Here is a 19,528-nt window from a genome sequence, read left to right as displayed (position 1 = left end):
GTATATGTGTAGGTGAAGTTTTTCAATGACTCCCTCCCCTTTTCAGGAATTAAGCAACTATAAATTAGGAAGTACAGTAATATTGGCTATTAGGGTGAATATGGGTATAGATACTTCTTTTTCTTTTTTACATTTTAGAATGGCTGGTGTATTTTTTATTTACAGTTGATTTCATTTGTCAAAATATTACAGCTGTGAGTGATCCATTTTTGCCCCAATTATAAAGTAATATGCTGTGATTTTATAGTATACCTTAAAGAAATCACATAATTTATTAACTAAAGCAATTACTAAAAGAAATGTCCAATTCTGACCTATAAACGTTTTACATATGGTTTCTTTAATTTTCATACATTAATCTTGAATCTGTATTCTTTTTTTGAGACAAGGTCTTACTCTGTCACCCAGGCTGGAGTGCAGTGGCACAATCATGGATCACTGCAGCCTCCATCTCCTGGGCTCAAGCAGTCCTTACACCTCAGCCCCTTGACTAGCTGAGACTACAGGCGTGTACCACCACGCCCAGCTAATTTTTGTATTGTTAGTAGAGACGGGGTTTCATCATGTTGACCAGGCTGGTCTTGAACTCCTGACCTTAAGTGATCTGTCCACGGCAACCTCCCAAAATGCTGGGATTACAGGCATGAGCCACTGCACCTGGCCAAATCTATACTCTTAAAAAAGGAAAGTGCGTTGTAACAGTTTGGTAATACATTTACAAAAAATAGTTATTCCAGTGATTAGGGGGTGGTCTAGGAAACTAATTAATATTTTAATACCAAACACAGTGGGAAAATATGCAATCCTTAAGTATGAATCAGGAATCTACTCTTTAAAAAATGTCATACGTACTTAAGAGAAAAAGATGAAAGTTGATTGACTGAGTTCATATATATATGAGACTGTGGGCAAACTGAAACCTTCTTAACAATGTAGGACCAATACCATTTTCTACAAAGATTTTAACATAGCTAATTAACTCAACATTAGCTTTTGGCTGAAAATATCTACACTGTTTTAAAACATGCAAAATGAACCAATCTAAATCTTTCCTCACCATTACTAAAGGAGCATATGTACACTATTTCTTAAAGACTAAACTGTACCTTTTGGTACAGATAGAGAGTAGATTGTTCTCTGTGTCACAGCATGGTGTTTCTCAATTATGGTGCAGAGTTGTATTTCTGTCATTTGGGATGTAGGAATGTGAGCCAGCACAATGTCTTAAAAATCAGTAAGTCAACATGGCAACACTGTATCATTTGAAAGATTTATGAACAGAAACACTAAATGGTTCAAATGGTTTACCTTCGGAATACCTCATTATAAGTAAAATGATGTATTAAAATTTGAACTTATGCTTTTCTGGAAGTTAGGATTTGTACATTTTATACTTGGAGATGCCTCAGTGTTGCAGAACTTCCAGGACGAAGTGAATGCCCTGGCTTTAAATGCTGTCTGCTGACACTCAGATTAATCCATCCAGCCCTATGCTGTCCCTTGAATTTTTGCCGTTATGACATCTTCACCCCCAAGTCCTCCAAACCTTTTCCTTCCCTGGCCCTGTATATCTTGCTGGACGGTAACTCCTTTCTTCCAGTTGCTTGGCTAAAACCCTGGAATCATCAGTGACTCTCTTTCCCTAACGTCCATGACCTCCCCATCAGCAAATTTTATTGGTGCTGCTGTGAAAATATGTCCAGAAACTAAGCACTTCTCTCACTGTCCTCCATTACCAGCTGGTTCATCACCATAGCCTCCTGACCGTTCTCCTTGGTTTCAGCTTTTCACCTGCAGTTCTTCACATGCATCCAGGGTCGTTAAAATGTCACCAGTGCTGCTCCTCTGTTCCAAATCCTTCAGTGGCTTTTCATGTCATCTCAGTAAAATCCAAAATCCATGTGGTCTGCCCCCTGATGCTGCTCTTCTTCATTTCCTGCTGCCTTCTCTTTTTCTCTCCCATTCTAGCCCTATCACTGGAATAGGCAAGAATGGCCCTTGCCATTCCTCAAAGACACTCAGCCTGCCTGTGTCTCAGGGCCTTGGCACTTGCCTGCTCCTCTGCCTTGCTGACTCATGCCAATGTGGCTGGCTCCCTCTAGCTCAGATCTCTGCTCACATGTCGACTTAGGAGAGAGGCCATCACCCTCCCCGTCACTCCTGGTCTCCTTACTCTGCTTTGCTTTCCCCCTTAGCACTGTGCACTCTGATGTGTTATATGCTAATTCGTTACCTGAGTATAAGCAGTAGAAGCTCTATGGCAGTTGAAATGACCTAATGTGCTCTGTTTACTGTTTATAGCCTGGGTGTCCCAAATAAGCCCTGACTGCATGGTAGATGCTCAGTACATTTTTGTCTGATGAATGAGTGTGAAGTTTTATTTGTTCACTTCTCCTGAGATGTATCAGTTTTTAATATTTTTTCATTTATTCATTCATTCTGTAAAGCCCATCATTTTGCATAATTCTGAGGCATTATTGATATATTGACAAAAATAGTGCAAAGTCTTTTATTTTTAATGTTTTGTATTTATTAGTTTTAAATGCATAGCATGTATTTTATACCTTGTGAAATGTGGTCAGATTCTGGATTTCAGTTCTGGAGAATTTTCTATTTTTCTTTTTTGCAACTGCAGTGATCAAAAATTTAATTTTAAGGATAGATTTGCTTTATAAAGTTAATTTACAGTCAGTTTTTGATTACTGTATAATAATATATGTAATTTTTAAAGTAGTGGTGGTGGTGTTTTACCTTTTTTCTGTTTTAACATTTTAAGAATACTTTGCTTTCCATATTTAGAGACCCCTTTCAAACACAGTGTTACTTTAATCAACAGATGAGATATGCCCACATATACTTTAATTCATATGTAGACAAGTATTGGAAATCAGATTTGTATTAATAAAAAAATCAATGCTATCAACCAAGCCATTAATAGAAATAATTTTTTCTCTTTTATGTCAACTTTGGGACCCTTTTCTCCTCTCTGTTTCTTTCTTTCTTTTTTTTTTTTTTTCTTTTTTTTTGAAACAAGGTCTCCCTCTTTTTCCCAGGCTGGAGCACAGTGGCGCAATCATGGTTCACACAGCTTCGAACTCCCAGGCTCAAGCCATCCTTCTGCCTCAGCCTCTGGAGTAGCTGGGATTACAGGTGCACACCACCACACCTGGCTGATTGTTTTGGTATTTAGTAGAGACAAGGTCTCGCTATGTTGCCCAGGCTGGTCTTGAACTCCTGAGCTCAAGCAGTCCTTCTGCCTCAGCCTCCCAAAGCCTCAGCCTCCCAAAGTGCTAGAATTACAGGCGTGAACCACTGGGCCTGACCCTCTTTTTTGATATGAAATTGTCACAGTAAGCCAGATTGCTGTTATTCTTCAGAAAGAAACACTCAATATACTTTAATTATTTCTGAATGCTTAGTTGTGTGACTGTCTATAAAATATTTCTTTTTTGAAACATCTGGTGACCAGTGCATTACAGACAAAGATTGCTTATGGATATAGAGTGCATGCATTCCAGGCAATATGGTCTTTTATAGAGAAAAATAACAGAGCAGGGAAAGGAATTGATACCAAGTTTGAGTATCAAACTGGGATATTTTGGATGCCAGAAGAGAATAATGTTAGTGTTTTCTTAAAGAGCTCAGCACCCATCTGCAGAAGCTTGTGTGGACTGCTTTTCAATAATGGGTTTGTTCCGTGTGTTTGTTTTTGATCAGATGTGGATTTGTAAGTCATAGATGCCACATTCAGCAATTGCTTTTTATCACATTTAGGAGAGTATTTGATGAGAATACCTTAAACCTTTCAATTTAATTAAAGTGCAGTGTAAATTATCCGTTGTACTTTAAACCTTGCAAACATGGCCTTTGTCAGTTTTTAAACTATGATGAATGTTTCCAATAAGCCTGGCTGTGAAAATAAAGAATAGTTGTTTATGGAAAGATTATTAACTAGATGATTGTGGATTATCATTCTTTAGTCCTAAGAAAAACCCACTCCAATGCAGATCTTTTGTCCTCTAGCATCTAAAGTATTCAGCACTTAGTCCTACAGATGTATTAATTGTTTAATAAGGATAAACCACAACTCTTGTTGTTTTGTTTTTGTTTTGCTAAAGGAAAAACTGCTATTGAGATCATTTCCCTCAAAAGTTTTCTCTGGGAAGTTCTAATTAAAAATGAATAAAATAATCTGATTCAAAATACTAGTCCTGACCCAAACTACTGACTGCAGAAGACACCTGGTCCCTGTTTTGAAGAAGCTAACATTCATTTCATTGGGTATATGTCATTACCACAAACAAAAGAAAGCTCATTTTGTATATATTGACAAGTTAGAATTTTTTGTTATTAACAGGTTTGGCAAACATCGAAAAGATGACAAGATTGAGAAAACGGGTAAAATAAAAATACAGGAATCCTTTACATCAGAAGAGGAGAGGATACGAATGAAGCAGGAGCAGGAGAGGTAGACTTCAGTTACTTGATTAAACCTCCTTAGAAAGAGGTTCTTTTTTTTTTCTTTCTACTTTCTTCTTTTTTAATGTAAAGATTTTACATTTAATTACTCTATATTTCCTGTATCAACCCAAATATTGATGGTTGTGGGTGAATATATTGTAAAGAGAGATTTAAAAAAAAAACCTTATATGTATTTGTGACATCAAAGTGGATTTTAATTGCTTTAGTTAAGATCTTTTGCATAGGAAGTAGAACAGCATATTAGATGAATAAATAAACATTAATACTGAATTTATGATTTTTTAAAATAACACAAAAAGTACTTAAAATCCTGCCTAACTGATATATGGATATTTAGTATATTATAATAATTTTAAAGAAATACTCTTCTGGAAATAAAACTCCGAATTTTTATATCACATTTTAAATATAATAAGAATTCAGGAGGCTGTTATTCTTTATGTTGTTTTTCTTTCAAACCTGACACTTATTTCTTGATTCTCCTTCTATTTTACCATCTTCACATTTTGTGACATTTTCCACTTAAGTTTTCCATGTCTTCCGGATAGATTGTTACCTATTGTTGAATCATTTCCATGTTGAGAACTTAAAGACCAATGAAAGGAATGAAAAGAGTTACTCTAAGCAGGCACTCGAAAACCATTTTTCTAAGTGATTAGAATTTTTCTCATTATAATTCCAGGGGGTGAGAAAGCCATCTCACACTTTTGTTATTAGAGTTTACAGGTTCACAGTGAGCTTCTCTCTGTCATCACATTTCATTTTCTGAGCAGCCACAGCAAGAGGTACTATGCCTGTTTTACTTTGAATAATCTGGGATTTCAGTGAGTTTCTGGTACCTTGATGAAGGTTATAATGCTAAGTACTGTCCGTAGCTAGGACTGCAGCCCAGCATCTTTAAGATTAAGCCCAGTATTCCTACCATAATTCTAAAGCTAGGATGCTTTTATTCTAATACTTAATGAATGAAATAACTAAAAATAGTATCCTACAACAGTTTTATTTTAAAGAGATTAGTGTTTGGGTATTTTTTCATTCATCCTTCTAATACCTCTGAGGTTTTTCTTGAATAGAATGGTTACTCTGAGTCTCTGTGGCTTTTCAGGGTAGAAAATGTATGTGGGAAAAAATATGGATTTTAAATTTATGAAGCAAGACGGCTGGTTCTTCCTCAATTTTTATTTTTAAAAAATCATTTCACCTTGCTTTGTAGGACTCTTTCTAATCCTCATCAATTTTGGGATTCCCAAACTTATTAGTAAACTCACTATTTTTGGGTTTGGGTGCATAGTGTTCCTTAGTGTGTGTGCCATAGCATTTAGTGACTCAGAAGTATAAACTTCTATCCTAGAAGAGTTTCTTCTCCCTAAAGGAGGAGACTATACCAGGTAAATGTGTGAACTCAGATTCATCCACAGGCAAATATGTAATTTACTTAGAGAGTAATCTGAGCGACAGAAACATTATACCTCCCCTATATCTTGATACCTGCCACAGGGGATAGATAGCTTCATTAATCCTGTACTATTTTTCATCTTCTAAATATTTCTTCCTTGCAGTTTAAGGTGACTGCTATGGTTCCATGCAGAATTCTATCAACATTTTCCAAAATACTTTTATGATGCTTAGTCAAATGTTTCCAGCCAAACAATGATTTTTACATAATGGTTTCACTTGTATTATTAATTTGCCTAAGGCACAGTTCACTTCTCAGTTTTGCTTTTAATTTCCATCTCTGTACCTCTAATGATGCAATACTTCTGGGAACTAGGTTGATCATAATGAATTTACAATGTACAGGAGGCCTAAAATAAAAATCTTTCCGGGTCAAGGAATAAGTGAATGGTCCATTAAAAAATCAATTAGGCTCATAATTTAAGAAAATTATTATATTTTGACTTTGTATTTCAATAACAACTTGTTGCAAGTATGTTTTATTTAAACTTACGGATTTTGTAATAGAGCAAGTGAATGCAAGAAACGGACTGAACTAGGAAGTGGAGTAGGTTTGGCACTTGTATTTTAATAGGGCAAGCATTCTTCCATATGTTGTTCTTTCTGTTCTGTCTGTGGTATTGGCAGTGTTCTTTTTGAGAATGGAAACTGCAGCTTCCTTGAAAAAATTTTGACTGGAGTAATCAATAAAAATAAATAAACCACTACTTATATTCTCCTTACAACCTTTCCCTCACTGCTGACTAGTAGTGAAATATCTCTCGGGATATTATTTACCACTGTAGCTATTTGAATTCCAAAAATTATTTTGGCTAATTCCATATAAAAATAGAAAACCCAACATTCCCCCATGAGTTATGATTGTCCACAAACCAGAACTTTTTTTGCCTGTGTACATCTGTGAATCCTGAATATTGCTCAAGATATAAATATTGAAAAACTAAAAGGGCTATGAATATAATTTTAAATGTTTTTTCTTCAATGTTAAGATCTATTTAGATGGTGACAATAAACTAGATTGTTCTGAGCAGGGTCCAAGATTAAGTTTGACTTCATTCTTGCTAACTTCCTTCCCTTTCTGTCACTTGCTACCAACACTGTGAGGTTGGGTCTTGAGTAAATGCCATCCATGTGGGAGAAATGGACTAGGAATATCACTGTATGGATCTGTGCTCTGCTCTACTAGCCCTGCCCTGCCTCAGACTAGAGCCTCCATGAGTATGGTCTTCTTGAGAAGCAGGGAGTCTGGGCATGATGCCAAGGGGGAAGTTAACAGGTTTTCCGACATGCTATTTTTGACTTCTCATTCTGGAGCACTGAACCTAGGTACCCTATTTTTTCAGAGATGCTGTTGGCTACATTGGAGACAGACTGAGAAACTAAGCAAAAATGTGAATTCAGTGCTTCGTGCCTCTGACTTGTGTTTCAGGCATGCCTGGAGACAGCGCCTCTACTGGCTCATTTCCACCGCATGGAAGGTTTAGGCTCCAAACTCAAAACAGAACATGTTCCAATTAAGTGATCTACGTAACTTCAGGTCTACTTAGCCTCCCATACAAAGCCCCGTGATAGATTTCTCTGTTGACCAAGCATCACAAATAACATGTTGGCTTTCTGTTGTTTTTGCTCCAGTGATACCTCCATGTATTTTTAAATGGTAGTATATACACTATGTGGTACAGGATTGCCCAGTGTTCAGCAGCAGAGAATGTGTTCTATTTACAAGTATGTTTGAGAAACACTTGTTTAAACCAGTATATGCGTATTTTTCTACTCTGTTATTTCTCAAAATTCTACCAAGTTCATGTGCATTATGAGTCACCAAGATAGGAACAGAGAGTCACCATTCTCCAAACTTATTTCTTCTCAAAACATCCTCTCAACCCCTCACTTTTTGCTTTTCCTGGAATACTGACATCCCACAACATTCTGAGTCACTGGGGAAATACCAAGGGCAAGTAAAGACCGTTGACTCCTGGTTCAGCGGTGTTCAGCTCACTCCTCTAACTGGCTGTAGAAACCGGAGTTGATTGTTTTCCAGAACTGCGAGCAAGTTTAAAGCAGTGTTGTAACCTGTCTCTACTTTCTGGCTTCTGTTTTGTGGACTTATGAAAGTGCGTGCTTACCACTGCTCCTCCTTTTTCAGTTTTCTCTTTCCCACCTTTCTCACTTGTTTAAAAAATGTACCTTTTTAAGCTCTAGTTCTAAGTTTATTCTAATACTAAAAACTACAGAAAAATTTGGGAGAGACCCATAAAATTACAATCAGAAAACAAAAATTTATCTGTATTAACACACTGTTAACATACTGGTCTGTGCCATTCTAATCATTTTTTTTCCTATAAAGTACACATTTTCCACACCTATGTACTTTTAAGAAGTTGACATCTATTTTCATTTTTATTTATTTTGCATTTTTATGCATTCTTAGAAAATCATATTAAATGTTTTCTGGATCACGGTCAGGTCTGTGTGAACAGACAAATGGGAAAGAGGGACAGAAAGAAGGAAAGATGTTCTGAAACATGAAATAGTAGCTATGATATCTGGCCAAATTTCCCAACTCTCAAATAATATTCTCCTCATGTTATTCATTCTATTAAATGAGGTTTATAATGTTAGCTGGCTTGTATTTTGTAGTTATTCAGCCATTGAAAGCTATTACAATATTATTATCTATATCTGCATAGTAAGTTGTGCTTGGGAACATTTCCAGGGATACTGAATGCTTCTGGTGGAAATATGTAAAAGTTAATTAATTTCTTATTAAATCCTCCCAGTATAGAAGGAATATTTATAAATCTCCTTAGGAAACAGATGATCTGAAACTTTCCGTTATTCAACGTTCTAATCATCTTTCAAAGCCTTGTGTTTTCAATACCAGACCGTTGAACTATCTGTGTCCTTCAGTGGGATACTCCCCATTCTTGGTGTGTCATTTTGCAAGTTTATGTGGATTTTCTGCATGCCATTTCCTCTCTTTCTAATTTTACCAGCTGTTCTCAGTAATACCTGCTTTGAGTAATTACTTGAACTTTTTGTCATCTCAGTTGGTAGGATCCTTTTCAGCAAGTGATACATGTTTGTTTTCCTAACACTAATCTTTGCATTTAGATCACTTATTGTCATGCAAAGATTGCCTTTTAAAAATTAACCTTTTAAGAGAAACATTTTTTCTATCCTGTAGCAGCATTTTTCATGTTTCTTTGACCTCGTGAATCCTTTAGAAAAGTCAATTCTAATCAATAGGCTAAGTTTCAAGTTTTTTAAAAAAATTTTTTATTGCACAGGTAAATGAGAATTTTTAAGAATCTGTTAACTTGCTTTGTAGAACTTAACTACTTCGATAAATACTTGATTGGGTGTGTTGGCTCACACCTGTAATCCTAACACTTTGTAATCCTAACACTTTAGCAAGAGCATCACTTCAGCCCAGGAGTTCGAGGCTGCAGTGAGCTGCTGTGGTTGTGCCACTGCCCTCCAGCTTTTGTGACAGAGTGAGAGCTTGTCTCTTAAAAAAAAAAAAAAAGGAAAAAATATAGATGAATACTTGAGGAAAATTAAGCGTTAGGCATACTATATATCTGAAACCGATTTTATTGACAGATACTGCAAATGAAGTAGGAAAATGCAGTTTGCTTTCTGATGAGAGCTGTCCTAGATATATTTGGCTTAAGAGCATCTCTCTGCATTGGCAATAATTGTAGGTGCTTTAATGCCCATGAAAGCCTGAACATTACTTGAGTGAGTATCTGTTGAGATGTGTTTGTGTCTGTTGGTTAGGGAAATATTATTCTAGTGTTTTATTAGTCAGTATAAGACAACTGGTTTTGTTGTTTCACAATATATTAAGTGTATCAGACAGTATATTAGTCTGTTCTCATGCTGGTATAAGGACATACTCGAGACTGGGTAATTTATAAAGTAAAGAGGTCTAATTGACTCAGTTCCACAGGGCTAGGGAGGCCTCAGGAAACTTACAATCATGGCAGAATGGGAACCAAACACGTCCTTCTTCACGTGGCGGGAGGAAAGAGAAGAATGAGAGCCCAGCAAAGGGGGATGCCCCTTATAAAACCATCAGATTTTGTGAGATCTAAGTCACTATCACAAGAACAGGAGGGGGAAACCGCCCCCATGATTCAGTTATCTCCACCTGGTTCCTCCCATGACACGTGGGGATTATGGGAACTACAATTCACAATGAGATTTGGGTGGGAACACAGCCAAACCATATCAGATAGTATAAGTCTTTTTAAAATTACTATTTTAAAATGTTTTTTCCCTCTCAGGGATCCCTTACCTTTGTTAAGAGAAAAAGATTTAAGCATGTTAACATTAAAAAATTGATGTAAGGCTGCTCAGAAGGCTGAGGTGGTAGGATCACTTGAGGCCAGGAGTTCGATACCAGCCTGGGCAACATAGCAAGACTCTGTCCCTAAAAAAATTTTTTTTAATTAGCAGGGCATGGTGGTATGCACCTGTAGTAGTCCCAGACACTCAGGAGGCTGGTGTGGGAGGATGTCTTGAGCCCAGGAGTTCAAGGCTGAAGTGAGCTATGATTATACTACCGCACTCCAGCCTGGGCAACAGAGTAAGACCCCTGTCTCTGGGCAGGGGGAAAAGACAATATAATCAATTGTTAAAATAGATGATTACAGAGCTTTGGGAAGGGGAACGATCAGTGGGGCTGGAGTTAGTAGTGACTGCTTCATAGAGATGGTAGTTTGAGAGCTAGATCTTATTCCCAAGAATATGTATAATTTAGCAAACTAGAAAAATTCTACCCTCACTTTCAGTCTCTCTCCCCCTAAGCACAAAGGCTTATGGAAGGTGGGCAGTCTTTTAACTGCCTGGATTCTTTACAAGTTGTGATTTTATTAGTGGTTAGCAGTCTCCCTGTTAATGTTTTCTTTTATCTCTTTTTCAACTTTTAACCGTTTTGTATTTTAAAACCAGTTTCATCTCATTTTAGCACTGAGGGATGCAAGTTAACTTTCCCTCCCACCTATTCTAAGGGACCACTATGTATTTCAGCAACTTGCATTCTTCCCTGGAATTGGAAATATACCTTTAAAACAGTTGTTTTCACTCAAGAAAATTTTTTTCAGGGCTCATTTAGAATATGGAAGTCCTTTCTTCTCAATCAACTTTTACCCTAATATGACAAAGATATTAAAATCCCACTTAAAATTGGAACTGTTACCAGGGTAAGAAATTTAGTGGAATAGTATCTCTCTTTTGGGAATTCAGCATAGGCACCAAACTGGCAGCTTACCTACTGTTAGGGGGCAGTTGTTAGATTCACCTGGCAGGGGGAAGATCACCCAAAGGATGGATGAGTTGAGCTGCAGTATTTTTGAAGTCTGCCATCTGCTGAAGTACTCTGAGGGCCCAATAAAGCCTTCCATAGTGGACTAAAACTGCTTTCTCAACAGACGGTTCTTTCCAGTTGTTTTGTAGCTTAAATTTCATTTCGCCATGAATTTGGGTTTTATTTGATCAATTTCTGTAATACTGACTTTTTGAGAGAAGAAATACTGTTGGAAAAAGATCCACGAACTGTTGTTCCCAGAATGAGGCTTCTGGATGGCAGTGCAGTAAGTTGGGGGTAAAATGTTTCCCAAAAGAGTTGATTGCAAGATCCTGAACATTGTTTTGAAGATAGTCAACAACTATCTGATATGTAGCAATCTGAAATTTATTAAAAATATTTTTTCTGTTAAACTAATATTAGTATATTCTATCTTCTGCAGACATAACTTTTTAAATTAAAAATAATTAAAAGACAGTTTCTATTTCTTGTAGTCTTTTAAAAAATACAACATGTAAAAAGAGATGTGTTGCAGCATCATAGCTTTGGAAATGGAGGTATTTGGTATGTAACTGAGAGGTTTAAGGACACCACTGGTTTTGCATCCCAAGGAGTTTGGAAATGGAAGTATTTAGTATGTAACTGAGAGGTTTAAGGACACCACTGGTTTTCCATCCTAAGGAGTTTGGTCACTTCGGTGGTTATTCCCGTACCTGGTACCTTTTCTGGATATATAAAGACTAGACTTTATGTTCATAAAAAGTTCCTTTCATCTTATTCTACTGCAATTAGTGCTAAAAGCCATTTATTGTAAAAGCAAAAATACTAATGAATAGAAATGTTACAAAAACAGAAGTCTTGTATGTTTTATCTTCATCGAGCGTCATCCATTTTAATTAGAGAAAAAGGTGGTGAACACTGTGACAAGAGCCTGGAATTAAAATCATTAATTGATGTCAAGCTGAAGAGAGACTGTTAGCATGAATTTAGTGACAGCAGGAAAGAAATTAACCTTATTACTTTATTTAGTATATTACATTATTTTGTGTATTATTTTCTATGCAGGTTCAAGGCAATTTCATTATCATAACGGAACACTTTATTTTTTTTTTACAAAAAGGAAAGATGTATTTATGCTTGAACATAACAAGTTGAAATGATAAGTTCTTTATTAAGTTAAAAATGACTTGATAAAAGGTTTTAATTGTTTGAATTTGTTTTTTCAAGTTTCAAGGATAGGAAACAGTATAAATGTTGTCCATCAATGTCGGGTGGTACAACTGCCTGTGATAATCTGAACTTCAGAATAGTTCTTTTTAGAATCAGGAAGGACTTACTGAAATGTTTAAAGCAATAGACATTTATGTCCTTTGCTGGGTTTTGGACTAATCAGTTACTTCTGTCATTGTTGAGGTTTGGCCCGAGATAAATGGGATAGAGAATGCTGAACAGCAATCTGACTGTTCAGAAAAATGAGTGACTCTTACATCTTGGAGATCATTTGTGACCTCAGGGTCACAATAAAAGAGTAAAGGGGGTATGCTTTTATAGCCCTGGCCATCTGGATCCATTAAGGGCTCAACTGCAAGATACTCACCATCTTTTCAAAGTTTCCTTAAGAAGTCATGTTATTTTTATGAGGACACCAAACATGTTTTCTTCCTGAGCCAAATATTTTCTTACTGAAATATGTATCTCCACAGAGTGGAAATACATAACATGCAAATATAACCTTTTGGTTGTGTTAGAAAGTTCATATTCTCACTTTGTAACAAGACATTCAAATAAAGAATATAATAAATTCATTTGTGTCTTTTGTTAATTTTGCTTGTGAATTGCCACTAAAATTTATGAAAATCACAGTGCATGCTTAGTTTCAAAAGTCTACTCTAAAGTGCTATTTGTACAGCAAGCCTCGTTAGCATTAATTTCTAGAATGAACTTGAGAATGCACATTAGTTCAGGCTACTGACCAGATCCGTTAGCCTTTTGCGGCAGTAGTTCTACCTGGTGGACCACACGTATGCTATAGTTTTATTCTAAGGTTTTCATCACCAGTGTAAGCTGCCACATTGGAAAGCAGTGATGCAGGTTTTAGAACTTTGGGGACAACATTATTGGTGATGACAAGATAAGCAATACAAATACAATTCCTTCATTATTGGAGCCTTGAAAAAAATCAGTGTTTCTGGAAGGTACTACAGATGGGGCTTTAACGTTTATTAGGCTCAATGACTGGTGGCGATTAGTCATAATGTACAAATTTAGGTAAAAGAAGGCAGCTGAGATCTGGGCTTTATAAATAGTACTTCATGCTGCTGAGCACTTCTTTTGAGAGATTGACTTGTTAGAAATTGACTGCTAATTGATATTATTTTCTGCATCATTTGGAACAAAAGAACATTCAAATCCAGAACCCATCAGTAATATAATGAAACTGATGTGCAAGAAGTTTGGGGAGATTATTTAGGTTTATGCCTCCCTTGAAAAGAGTGTGTTCCTATTCTCTTTCTGTTAGCTTTCTTTCTTAAGAGGGATGCATTTTCTGATGTAAGTAAGCTGGATTTTTCACTTTTAGTGAATTAAGCTTGATGTATCATAGAGTTTAGTCATTAATAAATCAGTCTGAGTCCTTCTCTTTGATTTTTGGAGGTTCTCCAAATTCAGAAATTTCAGCTTTATATTTATATAATTATACTTAGGTCTGTTGTGTTCCTTCAAACTTCTTCAGTTTGCCAAACTTCAAGACTTACGTGAATGCCTAGTTACCCTGGATATTACCTATGATTAAGTGATTGATGAATGGTGACCAAGTATCATAGTATAGTGGGTTGTCAGATAAGTGATCATAATTGAGTTTCAAATTAATATCCCATTGAATGTAAGAAAGAACTCATTTTCCTCTTTCTGCTAGTGATTTCTGGTCAAATCAAGAGTCAAAAAGACATTATGGTGCAAAGAATAAAATTATCTCCTAACTCCTGTCAACCTTCCATTATGGATAGCTAGTATTTAGTGGTAACCAGCTTTTATAATAGCATCCTTAACTGTCATAATTGCTCTTAAATGGATAAATGGCGTAAAAATTTAAAAACTGTCTAGTAGAATTTTAGCTAAATTTGACATTAGAATTTGAGTTGCTGTTTCTCTTGTGGGTATTCTGTCTGTGGAACCAACAGTCTTAGAGTTACTAGGATCTAGAACAGTCCTGATAAAAATTTCTGACTTCCTAATATTCACTTTTGAGTTAAGAAAGTCATTGGTTGTCACCTCAGGAAATAAGGTTCTCCTAGGGAGTTTTGGGGAACATGAGAAGCAGTTTTTGTTGCCCCAATGGGGACACTGCTGGATTACATGTGGCTGTGACCAGTTCTGGTAAAAGTCCTGCATGATGACAAATAGCCCCTTCTCAAATGTCATTGGGTCCTGTTGAGAAACACTGAGCTAGGTGAATTTATGTACTTTTTATAGCTGGGAGAGAAGAAACGTCAGACAGATTTGATCCCCTGTATTCAAAATTGGAAAACAAGAGTGGGGTGATGGTGATACACTAGATACAAGAAAGAAACAAGGAAAATGCAAAGTTTGCTTGTAATGCTATGTGACAATTTTCTGTCTTTAAAAAAACTTTTAAGTTTGTAATAATTTTAGATTCATAGGAAGTTATGAATATAGTAGAAAGAGGTCCAATGTACCCTTCATCCAGTTTCCCCCAGTGGTTAAGTTAGATAACTGTAGTACAGCATCAAAACCAGGAAATTGACATTGGTGTAGGCTGTGTGTAGTTCTGTGTCATCACCTGTGCACATTAGTGTAGCCACTCCTACAGTAAAGAAACAGAACTATTTCATCACAGAGGTCTTCCTCTGTAGCTAACCCCTAGCCATCACTAACCTGTTCACCAACTCCATACTTTTGTCATTTTGAGAATGCTATATAAGTGAAATCATGTATGACCTGTGAGATTGGCTGGGTTTTTTTTCACATTGCATGATGCCCTTAAGACAGATTCAAGTTGCTGTATGTATCACTAGTTTGTTCATTTGTACAGCTGAGTAATGTTCTGTAATATGGACACACCCCAGTTTTTTTTTGTTTTTTTTGTTTTTAACTATTCACCTATTGTGAGCTATTTTGGGTGTTCCCAATATTTAAATATTACAAATAAGGTAATATTTGGCAATGAACAATTGCATACAGGTTTTTGCTTGGACATAAGTTTTCACAACTTTGGGATACGTACCGGGAGGCACAATTGCTGGACAGTATGATAAGTATATGTTTAATTTTTAAAGATACTACCAGGCTATTTTCCAGGGTGACAGTACCATTTTAAATTTCCAACTGCAATATATGAGAAGCCCGGTTTCCCTACATTCATGGCTGCATTTGGTATTGTCACTGTTTTTTATTTTAACCAGTCAGATGTGTAGTAATAGCTCATCATGGTCTTATTTGCATTTCCCTATTAACTGGTGGTGGAGAACGTCTTTTCACATGCTTGTCATCCATATGTCCTCTTCAGTGAAACATCTTTTCATGTCTTTTGCCATTTTCTAATTGGATTGTTTTCTCATTGTTGAGGTTTCAGGGGTTTGTTTGTTTGTTTGATTGTTTGTTTGTTTGAGTCAGGATCTTGCTCTGTCACATAGGCTGGAGTGCAGTGGCACAGTCATGGTTCACTGCAGTCTTGGCCTCCAGGGCCCAGGCAATCCTCTCACCTCAGCTGGGTGGCTGGGATTACAGGTGTGCGCCACCATGCCCTGCTAATTTTTGCATTTTTTGTAGAGACAGGGTTTTACTGTGTTGCCTAGGCTGGTCTAGAACTCCTGGGCTCAAGCAGCACGCCCCCATCAGCCTCCTAAAGTGCTGGGATTACAGGTATGAGCCGAGAAGGCTGACTTTTAAAAAATATTTCCTGGATATAAGTCCTTTGTCAGATATGTGCCTTGCAAATATTTTTTTCTAGTCTGTACTTATTTTTTCATCTTCTAATTAGAGCTTTTCACAGAGGAAAAGTTTTTTATTTTGATGATGTTCAATGTATATACTTTTAAAGTTTTATGGATAATGGTTTTGGTGTTAGTCCTAAAAACCCTTCTCCACGCACTAGTTCCTAAAGAATCCCTTACATTTTTTCTTAAGTTTTATACTTTTACATTTACATTTAAACCTGTGACCCATTTTGAGTTAATTTTTTAGTAAGGTATGAAATTTATTTTTGCTTTTCTTTTTGCCTATGGATATCTCATGGCTCCTGCACCATTGGTTGAAAAAACTATTTTATTACATTGAATTGTTTTTGCTGCAGCATTGTGTAGTTTTCAACGTATCTATCTTACACAGGTCTACATAAACGAAAGTTTGGCTTATAGATGTGTATCTGTGTGTTTTGTTTCGTTAGGGATTATAAATAGCATTGCATTTTTAATTTCAGTGACTACGTGTTCATTGCCAGCATATGGAAAATACAATGGATTTTTATATGTTGATCTTATATCCTCTGACTTTGTTGAACTTGCTTTTTAGTTCTGGGAGATTTTTGTAGATTCTTTGGAATTTTCTTTGTAGATCATCATGTCATTTGCAAGTAAGAAGCATTTTATTTCTTCCTTTTCAATCTGTGTACTTTTATTTCCTTTTCTAGGCTTATTGCATTGCCTAGAACTTCCAACACTGTGTGGAATTACAGTGGTAGGAGCACACATCCTTACTTTATCATAGGGAAAGCATTCAGTCTTTCTCCATTATGCATGAGGGAACCTGTCGGTTTTTGGTAGATACTCTTAAGTTTAGGAAGTTTCACTTTATTTCCAGTTTTCTGAAGGTTTTCTGACATGATGGGTGTTGAATTTTATCAAATGCTTCTTCTGCATCAATTGATACAATCATGTAACTTTTCTTCTTTGATCTGTTAATATGATGGTTTGTAGTAATTGATTTTTGAATATTGAACCAGGCTTGAATTTTTGCAGTAAACACCATTTGGTCATGGTGTATAATTTCTTTTATATATTGCTGAATTTCATTTACTAATATTTCATTAAGGGTTTTTGCTTTCATATTCATGAGGAATATTGTCCTATATAGCTTTCTTTTCTTTCTTCCTTTTCTTTGCTGCTGTCTTTATCTGATTTTGGTATCTTTTCTGAATTCTTTTGAATATATGTTTATGTATTGTTTTTGCTAGCAGAGGTCTACTTCAAACATGAAAAGAATAACTGCAATAAAAGATTAAATTCAGTCTAAAGTGTTGCTTTATAGAAGTAAGATTTTACTGCATTTAAGTGTGTACTTAAATTTGTAAGTATATAAAGGAGATATTTTTTCCATTAAAATTTTATTGAGGGTTTTAAAATTTTTTCCAGGTAACTAAGATTGACTTAGGACATAAATTATATCAATATATTATAAGTTGAAGAGGACATTGTACCAAATACTTTAATAAAATCATAGTAAACTAAACGTAACTTCAGTAAAGGTGAGCATTTAAGGTTTGTTTCTTAGTTGTAATGTAGGCAAGTTTTACTTCAGAATTTGATTGGATACATGCCTTCTAGTCCGTAATTTAAGGATTCTCCATTTCTGTATGCATCCCATGAAATGACAGAGTCGATGTCATTAAGCTGAGATCCTCTTTTGTCACTAATGAAGAATTATGGTGTGGATTCGTGTTTAAGCTTCATAGTAGGTTGAATGTTTATGGTGTATTAATAATGAGTAAGATAGGTATATATTACATATAAATATTTTCATATATAAAGTGTATGTAACGTTAAAAAAATTATTTCTTGCCTTAAACAAATTCATGAGTAATATCCAAGTAGATGCCAGAAATGATCTGTTCCTTATGAGTTTTTAAAGCTAGTTAATAAGTGAAAATTTAAACTTAAGATTTAAATTATGGCCAGGCACAGTGGCTCACACTTGTAATCCCAGCACTTTGGGAGGCTGAGGCAGGAGGATCACTGGAGCTGAGGAGTCTGAGACCAGTCTGGCCAACATGGTGAAACCCCATCTCTACTGAAAATACAAAAATTAGCCAGGTGTGGTGGTGCACACATGTAATCCCTGCTACTTGGCAGGCTAGGGCACAAGAATCACTTGAACCTGGGAGGCGGAGGTTGCAGTGAGCCAAGATCTCATGCCACTGCCCTCCAGCCTGGGGGACAGAGTGAGACTCTGTCTCAAAAAAAAAAAAAAACAAACAAAAAAGATTTAAATTATGACTGCAATCTTGTAGACATGAACAAAGGGCATCTAAAATTATTCTTTTTGAGCATCCATAGCATTACTTAACAATCTAGAATGTGTATGACCTGTCATTTATACCACTGATCTTCTATAGCTGCAAGAAATCAAATATATTTTACAACATATTTTGATGAATGTTTCTATATGCAGTTCCTAAAAAAGGAAAGGTTTCTCTTATTTCAACTTTGTTCTGATTTCATAGGATTCAAGCCAAAACTCGAGAATTTAGGGAACGACAAGCTCGAGAGCGTGACTATGCTGAAATTCAAGATTTTCATCGGACATTTGGCTGTGATGATGAGTTGATGTATGGGGGAGTTTCTTCTTATGAAGGTTCCATGGCTCTCAACGCTAGACCTCAGAGCCCACGAGAAGGGCATATGATGGATGCTTTGTATGCCCAAGTCAAGAAGCCGCGGAATTCCAAACCCTCACCTGTGGACAGGTAGGCGCCAGGGGCAATCGTGGTATTGCTTCCAAATCAGCTTTTATACAGCTTCTGACGGGAGTAGACCATTCATCAATCCTCAAACCAGAATTGCCTTTTATTAATGGCCTTTAAAAAGCTGTTGTGTCTAAAAGTATTGAGTTTACACAAATTGAAACCTAATGGAAGGATCAGCAGAGGTTTTGATGGCTTTTCTAATGATTCCAACATATTTCATTTTGTTCTGAAGATGGTTTTATACCTGAGAACCAACCTCTACTTTATAACTCAAATAAAAAGCAAACTTAAAATTATGACTCTTCTACTTAAGTGATATGTCCTTTTATTGCTAGGAGAGCCTCTAGGTGTGGCAATTAAATAGATGGGGAATGACATGATTTGTTCCACTTATGATTTAGATGGATCACTTTTTTTTTTAGGCAGCATAACTTTATATTATGAAAGAATCGGTAAATGAGAATAATAATATAGTATAACAGATTGCTTATTAACAGCCACAGACCACAGGTCTAAATTATGTATATCAGTGTAGCACACAGGAGTGCAATGTTAACTGTATTTTTTAATTGATACAT

General features: G+C 36.1%; 1 protein-coding gene across 32 annotated transcripts in view; it reads left to right on the top strand.

Annotated features, from left to right (window-relative positions):
• PARD3 (par-3 family cell polarity regulator) overlaps positions 1 to 19,528 on the top strand; it is a 707,905-nt gene that overhangs the window by 528,665 nt on the left and 159,712 nt on the right. For 27 of the 32 annotated variants that reach the window (XM_034930282.3, XM_034930281.3, XM_055092624.2 and 24 more), the window contains 2 exons: positions 4,358 to 4,468; positions 18,708 to 18,950. In XM_034930282.3, the coding sequence (XP_034786173.1) occupies positions 4,358 to 4,468; positions 18,708 to 18,950 (354 nt within the window). The remainder of the gene's footprint in view (positions 1 to 4,357; positions 4,469 to 18,707; positions 18,951 to 19,528) is intronic. The other 5 variants (XM_034930285.4, XM_034930283.4, XM_063607335.1 and 2 more) reach the window with 1 other exon arrangement.

Source organism: Pan paniscus, chromosome 8, assembly GCF_029289425.2.
Source record: "Pan paniscus chromosome 8, NHGRI_mPanPan1-v2.0_pri, whole genome shotgun sequence".
NCBI lineage: Eukaryota > Metazoa > Chordata > Mammalia > Primates > Hominidae > Pan > Pan paniscus.
The sequence above is the reverse complement of the archived record's forward strand: the minus strand, read 5'-3'. Positions and strand labels throughout refer to the sequence as shown.